This window comes from Octopus sinensis, unplaced genomic scaffold (assembly GCF_006345805.1).
Source record: "Octopus sinensis unplaced genomic scaffold, ASM634580v1 Contig00114, whole genome shotgun sequence".
In the NCBI taxonomy this organism is placed as follows: Eukaryota; Metazoa; Mollusca; class Cephalopoda; order Octopoda; family Octopodidae; genus Octopus; species Octopus sinensis.
In genome coordinates, this window is record NW_021823661.1 from 1 (window position 1) to 12,155 (window position 12,155).

General features: G+C 40.4%; 1 protein-coding gene across 1 annotated transcript; it reads right to left on the reverse strand.

Annotated features, from left to right (window-relative positions):
- Window positions 1-9,195: 9,195 nt before the first annotated feature.
- LOC115226851 lies at window positions 9,196-10,748 on the reverse strand (the record flags this gene model as incomplete). The annotated part of the gene is made up of 1 exon (XM_029797844.2): window positions 9,196-10,748. A coding segment is annotated over one exon (1,538 nt), but the record flags the coding sequence as incomplete, so codon positions are not given.
- Between the last annotated feature and the right edge of the window lie 1,407 nt (window positions 10,749-12,155).

A 12,155-nucleotide genomic window follows, 5' to 3' on the forward strand; every position in this document is an offset into this window, starting at 1 on the left:
GACGAAATACGGCTACGCATTTCGCCCGGCGTGCTAACGTTTCTGCCAGCTCTTTGCTTTTTTAATATTAAATTTCTTGCCTTTTGCACAAATAAATACAATAAGTGAAATGAAACGCATTAGCTTAGAAACGAAATCGTGTTAGAAGCCTCGTCACTGAGATGCCACTTCTTAATAGCAAACGAAAGCAAGTACTAACAGAATGGAAACATTTTCAATTTATACATGTGGCTTATTAACTAGTTTTAATATATTGTTTATTAGAAGGTGGCTGACTATAGGATCCTGGAACATGAGTATGTTAAATAATTAGAAGGAGATTTCACGGAGACATGCGGCTTGTTTACATTAAGATGTTTAATACGTCACCAAATTGGTGGTCGAGACGGAGTAAATAAAATAAAGCCGAATGACGCAATATCATTGGTTAAAATTCTAATTATTAAACAACGTTAAACTTAGAAGTTACAATTCCGTTTTCATTCTGGTTTACAATTAAGTTTACTTTTGACACATTCTACCAGTATACGAAGTTTCAAATTGTTTGGTTCAGTAGGAAAAATTTGAAAAAACTGGCTTCAGAATAGAAAAGATCCAAAAAAAGTACTGGGGTCGATTCGTTCGCCTAAAAAGTCTTGAAGGCTGTGCTCCAGTATGACCACAATCTAATAACTGAAATAAGTAGAAGATAATATATATGTGTGTGTAATATGCGTATATACATGCTTATGTATGTGTGTGTTTGTGTATGTATATATTAAAGTGGGCCTACATTAAAGATCGGCTTCTATGAAAGCGAATCCCATCACACTTTAACCTTTCATCATTCAGATTTACTCTCTCAAATGTAATGCTCATAAATTTACATTATTTTAAATTAATCACGCTTTGATATTTCAATGATGTGGTTGTTTATTTTTATAATGACATTATAGGGTAGGTGTGAGAAGTCAGATCTGGCAAGTTTAAACTTAAAACAGGTAGAATATTTCGGCTGGAATTGGCCGGTTAAAATGCTAAAAGGTTGCGTGCCGTAAAAACATAATAAAAACAGGCGAATGGTTACCTGGTACTGTTACAATTGTTTTGTTTAGAGTTTTTATTGTGACGGAAATATGGGCACAGCCAGGTATATAGTGTGCACAACATCCATAAGATTATATAACACATTACGGAACTCTCAACTCATCAGGTTTACCATATGAACAAATGAGCAGCGATTTGTTGATGAAACAACAGTTCATAAGCAAGTGAAATTTCTAATTAGAATCAAATTTTCAAAAATGTAAGGTGGGTGGGACTGCAGACGGTCAATCCAGAAGAGGTTGTAAATTATAGAATAATTAATGAGGTTGTAAATTATAGAATAATTAAAGGGCATGTCTAATCTAAAAACGTCTTTAAACTTAGCGGCCTCCAATTCGGTTCAGGTACGTGATGTTGATAAGCCACAAAAATGTCGAAACATTCGATGTCCATCGCACCTGAATGGGATTTGGAGTGAGTTATCTCGCCTGTCTACGACTTTCAGGTGTTTTAACGCTCGGCGTCAGATTGCAGCCTACTGGCGTGTGCAAATTCCGCCGAGGTCGACTTTGCCTTTCATCCTTTCGAAGGTCGATAAATTAAGTACCAGCTGAGCACTGGCTTTGAAATGTAATCGACTTACTCTTCTCCCAAAATTGCTGGCCTTGTGCCAAAACCTAAAATCAATAATTATAATTTCTATCATTCTTAAAATAAGAATTTCTCCACAATTCTACACCCGCCCTACCCAAAGGTAACGTGATACACACCTCGGAAACCCGGAAGTGTACCCGGTGGTTCTGTAGAATATCGCATGAAACCCCTGGTAACTAATTAAACGTCAAGTCCATATACACCATGTTAAAATAAATTTGTCACAATAAAGAAAATAAGACACCATCTTGTTTGTTTTTCTTTTCCCAAGAAAAAAGAAAAAGAAAGAAAGATGATCTTCAGATTTCATTTCCCCTTAATTTATTTAAAGGTTCACAGCCCCTAATTTGTAAAAAAAAAGAAGGGATCTTATGTCTTTCTGACTCATTGAATATGCTGAGCTCACAACATGACTATCAGATGATAATAGAGAACTTTTGTCTTGAATATAGAGATACAATGGCGGCTGTTTGGCTGCTAGCCTCTGGCCCCATGACGTGAACGAGTTTAAACTATGGGTAGGATCGAGTAGTGGAGGGGGTGCAGATTGTTGTTTAAGATAACGATGGGATGATGATGATGATGATGATGATGACGACGATGATAATGGTTGTAGTGGTGGTGGAGATGGTGGAGATGGTGATGATGGTAGTGAAAGAGTGTGAGGCAGATATAGGGATGGATAAAAAGACAAGTCATTTAGATAAAACACACACACATGCGCAGAGAAATGGTATCACAGTACCACAAGGAAGTGAGATATGACTTGACAAATGGACAGAGAGGCACATTGATAGAAACATAAATAGGGAGACAAACAGACAGACAGGCAGTGAGATAGAATGCCATATAAGGACATATAAACTGACGGATATAAATTAAAAATGGGCTGGTAGTTTATATATATATATGTAGTTTTATATATTATATATATATATGTTTTGTGTGTGTATGTGTATATATTATATATTGTGTGTGTGTGTGTATGTGAATATATATATATATATATATATATATATATATAGTATATATATATATATATATATATATATATGTATATAGATGTATATATATGTATATATTAACAGAATCAGGTAAAAAAAAATCAAGGCTGCGAATAGTTCTCAGAACATTTATAAAGAGAAAGTCTTACAGCTGTTTCCGGGATAGTTTATATATCCCTTCATCAGAGACGGTGCGAGAAAATGTTTGAGCAATAATTATTGTAGAGAAGGTATGAAATACAGAGGAAAGTGAAGGAATGAAAATAGAATTGATATACGTAAGGATATTGTAGTTGCAGTTCCATTATTTAAGCAGAATGGTGTATATAGGTAGGAACACTCCGTCGGTTACGACGAAGAGGGTTCCGGTTGATCCGATCAACGGAACAGCCTGCTCGTGAAATTAACGTGTAAGTGGCTGAGCACTCCACAGACACGTGTACCCTTAACATAGTTCTCGGGGATATTCAGCGTGACACAGAGAGTGACAAGGCCGGCCTTTTGAAATACAGGTACACACAGAAACAGGAGTAAGAGGAGAGAAAGTTGTGGTGAAAGAGTACAGCAGGGATCACCACCATCCCCTGCCGGAGCCTTGTGGAGCTTTAGGCGTTTTCGCTCAATAAACACTCCCCGGTTTGGGAATCGAAACCGCGATCCTACGACCGCGAGTCCGCTGCCCTAACCACTGGCCATTGCGCCTCCACAAAGGTGTATATATAGGTTTCCTGTACCTTGTGTGTGAGAAAAAAGAGGCAGTCAGAATTTGGGATAATTCTTTATTAGCGATTTCGTTCGTTTAGTAAGTTTGCTGTGTTTACGATATTCGGACGTGTGTTTGGTGTTTGTCTGGATTTAATGAGCAGATTGCAGTAATCCGTGGGTTATCTGTTGTGTTATGAGCCTATCAGCATGTATCCACCAACAAAACATAGATACATGCATCCCGTATACATACAGATACAAACGTTCATACATACATGCACACATACACATCTGTACGTATATATTTCTTTACTGCCCACAAGGGGCTAAACATAGAGGGGACAAACAAGGACAGACAAACGGATTAAGTCGAAACTGGTACTTTATTTATCGACCGCGAAAGGATGAAAGGCAAAGTCGACCTCGGTGGAATTTGAACTCAGAACGTAACGACAGACGAAATACCTATTTCTTTATTACCCACAAGGGGCTAAACACAGAGGGGACAAACAAGGACAGACAAACGGATTAAGTCGATTACATCGACCCCAGTGCGAAACTGGTACTTTATTTATCGACCCCGAAAGGATGAAAGGCAAAGTCGACCTCGGCGGAATTTGAACTCAGAACGTAACGACAGACGAAATACCTATTTCTTTATTACCCACAAGGGGCTAAACACAGAGGGGACAAACAAGGACAGACATAGGTATTAAGTCGATTACATCGACCCCAGTGCGTAACTGGTACTTAATTTATCGACCCCGAAAGGATGAAAGGCAAAGTCGACCTCGGCGGAATTTGAACTCAGAACGTAACGACAGACGAAATACCGCTAAGCATTTCGCCCGGCGCGCTAACGTTTCTGCCAGCTCGCCGCCTTAGACATCTATATGTATAAATACATTCATACATACACATTTATATATTGGAAGCAATCCGTCGGTTACGACGACGAGGGTTCCGGTTGATCCGAATCAACGGAACAGCCTGCTCGTGAAATTAGCGTGTAAGTGGCTGAGCATTCCACAGACACGTGTACCCTTAACGTAGTTCTCGGGGATATTCAGCGTGACACAGAGAGTGACAAGGCCGGCCCTTTGAAATACAGGTACAACAGAAACAAGAAGTAAGAGTGAGAGAAAGTTGTGGTGAAAGAGTACAGCAGGGATCACCACCATCCTCTGCCGGAGCCTCGTGGAGCTTTAGGTGTTTTCGCTCAATAAACACTCACAACGCCCGGTCTGGGAATCGAAACCGCGATCCTATGACCGCAAGTCCGCTGCCCTAACCACTGGGCCATTGCGCCTCCACACACATGTATAGAGTGTTTGGAGTGATGTACAGATATTGTATATTGAGAAAAAGGAGGCGGTCAGAATTTTGGATAATCCTGTATTAGGCCTTCCTTTATTTTTTCGTACTCATCGAGACAAAATCAATATCAAAATGATTTAATCTCGTCTTGACAATTTCAATAAACGAACGAAATCGCTAATAAAGTATTTGTCTCAAATGTTTCGTGAGTAGTGGTAGACCGAAAACAGTCGTAAACATTCATTCCCTCCTTGGAGGCCGATCCGTGTTCTTTGTACAAAAAGATGAGTCTTACTTACTCTTTACTCTTTTTGTTTCAGTCATTTGACTGCGGCCATGCTGGAGCACCGCCTTTAATCGAGCAACTCGACCCCGGGACTTATTCTTTTGTAAGCCCAGTACTTACTCTATCGGTCTCTTTTGCCGAACCGCTAAGTAACGGGGACATAAACACACCAGCATCGGCTGTCAAGCAATGCTAGGGGGACAAACACAGACACACAAACACACATAGATATATATACATATATACGACGGGCTTCTTTCAGTTTCTGTCTACCAAATCCACTCACAAGGCTTTGGTCGGCCCGAGGCTATAGTAGAAGACACTTGCCCAAGGTGCCACGCAGTGGGACTGAACCCGGAACCATGTGGTTGGTAAACAAGCTACTTACCACACAGCCACGCCTGTGTAAAAAAAAAAACAATAACTGCAGCTAGAATACAGTCGATGGGGAGTGATTGTGTGAGGGGGTAACATCTAGTTAAGATGGGATATCCCACGAGTTTTATGGATACATATCATGCTTGTTAGCTTCTCTCTTGGTAGGTATCTAACATAACTAGCAACAGACGCAGGAGTGGCTGTGTGGTAAGTAGCTTGCTTACCAACCACATGGTTCCGGGTTCAGTCCCACTGCGTGGCACCTTGGGCAAGTGTCTTCTACTATAGCCTCGGGCCGACCAAAGCCTTGTGAGTGGATTTGGCAAACGGAAACTGAAAGTAGCCCGTCGTATATATGTATATATATAATATATATAATATATATATATACGACGGGCTTCTTTCAGTTTCCGTTGCCAAATCCACTCATATATATATTATATATATAATATGTGTGTGTGTGTGGTGTGGTGTTTGTTGTGTGTGGTGTGTGTGTGTGTGTGTGTGTGTGTGTGTGTGTGCGTGTATTTTCTGTGTCTGTTTTTGTCCCCCTAGCATTGCTTGACAACCGATGCTGGCGTGTTTATGTCCCCGTCACTTAGCGGTTCGGCAAAACAGACCGATAGAATAAGTACTGGGCTTACAAAGAAAAAGTCCTGGGGTCGAGTTGCTCGACTAAAGGCGGTGCTCCAGCATGGCCGCAGTCAACTGACTGAAACAAGTAAAAGAGTAAAGAGAGAGAGAGAGACAGGAAACGTTCACATCTGTGTTAGCGGGAAATGGTGGGGCTGGTGAGGAAACATGCAAACAAGGCGGGGAGGGCATCGTCGAAAATCTCTGGTTTATAACTCTGTTGAATGCAAAGATTATGATTTTGGCTTAAGTGCTTGCAAAGAGGTTGGCGTTTGGCAGGAATGTAGTCAAGAGCGAGAAGAGGCGCAGGAGTGGCTGTGTGGTAAGTAGCTTGCTAACCAACCACATGGCTCCGGGTTCAGTCCCACTGCGTGGCATCTTGGGCAAGTGTCTTCTGCTATAGCCCCGGGCCGACCAATGCCTTGTGAGTGGATTTGGTAGACGGAAACTGAAAGAAGCCTGTCGTATATATGTATGTATGTGTGTGTGTGTGTGTGTGTGTTTGTCCCCCTAGCATTGCTTGACAACCGATGCTGGTGTGTTTACGTCCCCGTCACTTAGCGGTTCGGCAAAAGAGACCGATAGAATAAGTACTGGGCTTACAAAGAATAAGTCCCGGGGTCGAGTTGCTCGACTAAAGGCGGTGCTCCAGCATGGCCGCAGTCAAATGACTGAAACAAGTAAAAGAGTAAAAGAGTAAAAGAGTAAAGACTTGCGCAATTAGCGATAATATTTATCTCATGCGATATAGTGCAGAGAGGATGGGTGATAAATCCGTTGGGCTTTCATCCAGTTTGATAAATCCAAAACATGTGAATATGATCGCCCATCGGTATTTAGTAGCGCTCCTCAATGCAGCCGGTGTTCGTTTTTCAAAGACTGGGCCGCTTCAATGTCCAATGGTACCTGTTCGATTATAAGGCTAGATGGCCACTATTAGAACCGTTTTGATTCATAGTCTCGGTCCAGGAGCAGCACTATAAAAGCAAGTGGAGGCACATGGCCTAGTGGTTAGAGCAGCGGACTCGCGGTCGAGGGATTGCAGGTTCGAATCTCAGACCTGGCGATGTGTGTGTTTATGAGCGAAACACCAAAGCTCCACGCGGCTCCGGTAGAAGGTAATGGTGAACTTCTGCTGACTCTTTCGCCACAACTTTCTCTCACTCTTTCCTCCTGCATCTTGGAGTTCACTTGCGACGGACCGGCGTCCCGTCCAGGTGGGAAACCTATATGCCAAGGAAACCGGGAAACCGGCCCTAATGAGCCAGGCATGGCTCGAGAAGGAAAGAAGAAGGAACTATAAAAGCAAACGTTGACTAGACTTGCAGCTGGGCACCTGGAGAAGACATCCTGTGTTAGTCAATGTAGAAAATTAACTATGTAGGAGGTTCTGTTAACAGACTTGATGAAGGGAGGCGGGTTCGAACTACATGCTGAGACGGCTAGGAACTGGGACGACGTTATGAGCAGAAACGCTAGTCTCATTCAGAAATGGATCCAGCGGAAGATATCGCGGAAATTTTTTGGACAGTTATGGCGAACGCGTTAATCAGCCCCGGTTATTTGTTACCGTCTGACCGTTGTATCTTAACCAGTTATCGTCTGATCAGATTGGAGCATCCGATGTTTCGCATCTTGCCGAAGAGACGCATTGTAATATGGTCAAGCGGGCCATCTGTTGTCAAAACCCTGTCTGCGGAAGGCTTGGAATACCGTAGTTGATTCTCAGACAAGTGCTGAGATTTCTGGACAGACAACAAAACAAATAATAATAATAAAATATTCAGACAAATACATAACAAAAACACCAGGACTTACAAATATATACAACACACAGAAAATTGCAGTACTGGGCGCTGCACACATCCTACGCAAAACACTTTCAATACAGTAACCATAAGAGCATCACAACAAACCACAGCACATACCCAAGACACACAGAGCTGCGCTTGGTAGTGAAGTGAAAGCACGATATAAAAATAAAACTACTGAATAATAATAATAATAATAATAATAATAATAATAATAATAATAATAATAATAATAATAATAAAGCTACCATACTCTGGGATATGCCAATAAACACAGAATTTAAAGCTAATAGGCCGGATATAGTTATCAGAGATTACCAAAAAAAAATGCTTTCTAATCGATGTCTCAATACCAACAGATGACAATGTTTTTCTAAAAGAAACGGAGAAACTTTCAAACTACAAAAATAGAGGTAACTCGAATGTGGAGTCTAAAAACAGAAACGATTCCTATCATAGTAGGTGCATTAGGTATGATAAAAAAAACATTCAGACAAATACATAACAAAAAAGAAAACAGGACTTACAAGTGTATATAACATACAAAAAATAGCACTACTAGACACCGCACACATCCTACGTAAAACACTTTCAATACCCAAGGCAGCATGCTAACGACTCTTTTATTCTTTTACTTGTTTCAGTCATTTTACTGTGGTCATGCTGGAGCACCGCCTTTAGTCGAGCAAATCGAAACCAGGGCTTATTATTTGTAAGCCAAGTACTTATTATATCGGTCTATTTTACCGAAAAGCTAAGTTACGGGCATGTAAACACACCAGCATCAGTTGTCAAGCGATGTTGGGGAGACAAACACAGATACACAAACACACACACACACACACACACACACACACACACACACACACACACACACACACATATATATATATATATATATATATATATATATACATATATACGACGGGCTCCTTTCAGTTTCCGTCTACCAAATCCACTCACAAGGCATTGGTCGGCCCGAGGCTATAGTAGAAGACACTTGCCCAAGGTGCCACGCAGTGGGACTGAACCCGAAACTATGTGGTTGGTTAGCAAGCTACTTACCACATAGCCACTCAAAGACGAGTCCTTTGAAATTATTCCTACCAAATCTCATTAAATGACATGAATTGCCCCACGATGGTAGTCTTTAACTATATTAGAGTCGCTTTGGGTATCAACGGGGAGTTTTTTTTTAAAGTCAAACCATTAAGACACTGAAAACAAAGGACACGGGTGTACAGTAAAGCAAATGGATAAAAACCCGGTACTCTTATTAGAGGCAGTGATTAATTGAAATAGCCATCTATGTATCATACTTAATGTATATACACCGTCGATAGGCCAGTTACTACAGTATTTGTCCCGAGATAACATCTCTTACGGACTGGCTTTGTTAAAAATGCAAATACATCAGAGGGAGACGGAAATGAATAAAAGATTGATAATTAAACTGAAAGTTACCTGTTGACGATAGATTTAGCTGTCTAAGAGTGGAGTTCTGTTCCAGGGCGTTGCCAATCATTGTAGCTCCCTCGTTTCCAATATTGTTAAGTCGTACATCCAAAACAGTTAAACTGTTATTTTTTTGCAAAGGTATGGACAACAAACCAATGTCCGAACCTGTCAACTGTGTCTTGCCAAGGCACAGTTCAAGAATACAATTGTACCTGTGAAGAACTTCGGCCAGAACCATGGCACGTTTACCTTGTAGATTGTGTCCAAGAATACTGACCGTCATCATTGGTACTAAATTAGTTTTTCCATTGCCGTTAATGTCTGTTGTGTTATTTTGTTGGTCCTTCGATAGGAAACTAGAAGATATCTGTGACGAGCAAGAGTTGGAGTTGTGTAACCCCCATTTACCATTGACGTCTTTGATACGCTCAAGCTCAACGACAGGCTTCAGTTGACGGATCGAATCGTCATAGAAACCTACGTCAAACTTCATCGTTGTTTCATCAGCAAGGACATTGTCTTCCTGATCTGAACTGGGAATATCGGAAATCATAAACGATATCCGAGTCATAGCGTCCAGAATATCGGAAATATCTCTATAGCCGTCCGTATTGCGAAGGACGTTACAGAAAGACTCGTACTGTTGGCTGTCTCCTCGAGATACATTGTTCACTAAGCTCTCACAGACCAATCTCTGGTCTGGATGACCGTGGAATGCTTGTAGGTCGCCTGTGGTTATCACATGTTCCTTGTACATATTTTCGATAAGGTCCACCGGTCTCAACCGCTGACATAATAAATCAGTAAGGCAATGTAATATAATGCCATGCCGGGTGATCTTGTCACGGGCATTTTGCAGTTGGCCTGAAGCAGGCAAGTCCATTTTGATACGCATCGGATTGCCGTTTGCCGAATATTTGATACGTTTTTCTCTGCGAATAGATTTGGTCGTTAAATCTGGAGTCATTTGACCCACAGCTTCTGGGTTCTTGGGGGAAGGAATGGTTCCGTTGTACGGAGAGTTGTTCAAAAAGCGCCCGTTTTCAATGTTAATAGGAAATTTGATAATTGCTTCCTCCTTGGAATTCGTGCTCGGGGACATGAGAAACGAGTTCCGCGACGAAGACGGCGTTATCGAGTTTCTATGATTCGTAATCGAAGTCGAACGCATCAAGAACAATCTAGGAGGTTTTGGTGGAGGCTTCAATGACTGCGACCGTCGCAGAGCATTGTTATCAAGAACATCGGGGAGGTCTTCGAGATGGTCGTCTTCTTCGTTAGATACACCATTAGAGAGACGTATAGTTTCTTTGAGAATACATTCGCGCCTTCCGCGGCCATCCGAATGGCTCACAAGAAGACTGCCACCGTATTCCCCCCTATCGCCGCCTTTCTTATCATTTGCGTTCCTTCTAGAGGACAACCTTCTCCAGAACTTCCATGTGGGTGCATGAGTTGTTGGTGGAGAACCACGGTCTGGAAGAGAGAAAAAGAACCAAAATTAGTTACATATATACACACACATAGTCAAAAATATACATTCGTTCATGTGCATAGTTATAAATCCACTAACATATACATCGTTATACATACATGTATATATACAAAATGAGAAAATGGAGAAATATATCTAAATCAATCCTCAACTATCAGATAATACCGAATCATATACTTTATTAAAACACTACACAATAGCAATGAAATTAGACATTAATACAGTACAATAATTACAATCAATATGGTGAGATATAACTAAATAAATATAACAAGATATAAAAATACATATACATTATAACTGACAGCTGTTTCGGCCATGAAGATAGGTATGTCTCATTTAACCTATTAGCCATATATTGCAGGTATATATATATATATATATATATATATATACATATATACAATTTAGAGACGAACTACCATTCCACAATTCAGTCAATGAATAACCCGTCCAAAACCATACTATGAGATATATACTATACAAAATACTAATCTAAAATTTTGATAATATGTAATATTGAAAAGTAAGATTATTACAATTTAGATTAGTTATGTACATATATTATATATTACGAAATTCGGTCTAATATTATTATTATACTGGATTTTACTTGTAAGGATGGAATAATAATTTATTCCCTAATATTATTATTATTGAGTGAGAGAGCAGAGCATGCCATCAAAGTGACACTGGGGTAAAATATACGAAGCCCAGTATACCCATCATGACTACCCGTCTGATAAGGGTCCACTAGGCACATGCATCACAACCCATATGTGCGCGACATGGTGATCTCAGATGAAGATAAACAGCGTTATGACCTTGAAGGTGGGGCCCAGTTAGAATTTTCTTCTGATCGAGTAACCCATCTCACTCAAAAGGTCCCTGAATGAGGATTGTTTAAGAATGTTGAACGAAACACCCATGTTTCCCGGGGCGAATTATTCAAACCCCAAAGAATCTCTCTCTCAACACATGGCTATGATGCTCCCCTACTATTTCTGATCGTGATCAGAGATGCACATATCGTCAGCCACTAAGGGACATGCTCAACTGGTTACGGTCAAACAACCGACAAGCAAATCTGTGGTATTGAGCAGAATATTTGCTGTAGCCCATCTTTTATACCAAGACAAAACAATGTACATGATAACACTTCCAATCAGTTAAGATCAGAAGCCACGAGAGCCACTGCCTGGTACTACATCAGAGCATTTATTATTATTATTATTATTATTATTATTATTATTATTATTATTATTATTATTATATATATATATATATATATATATATATGTACACCGGATTTTTCTTAATCCGTCTACCGGTGATTGTAATTATTGTACTGTATTAATGTTGGTTTTCGATCGCAGCTGTGGGTATCC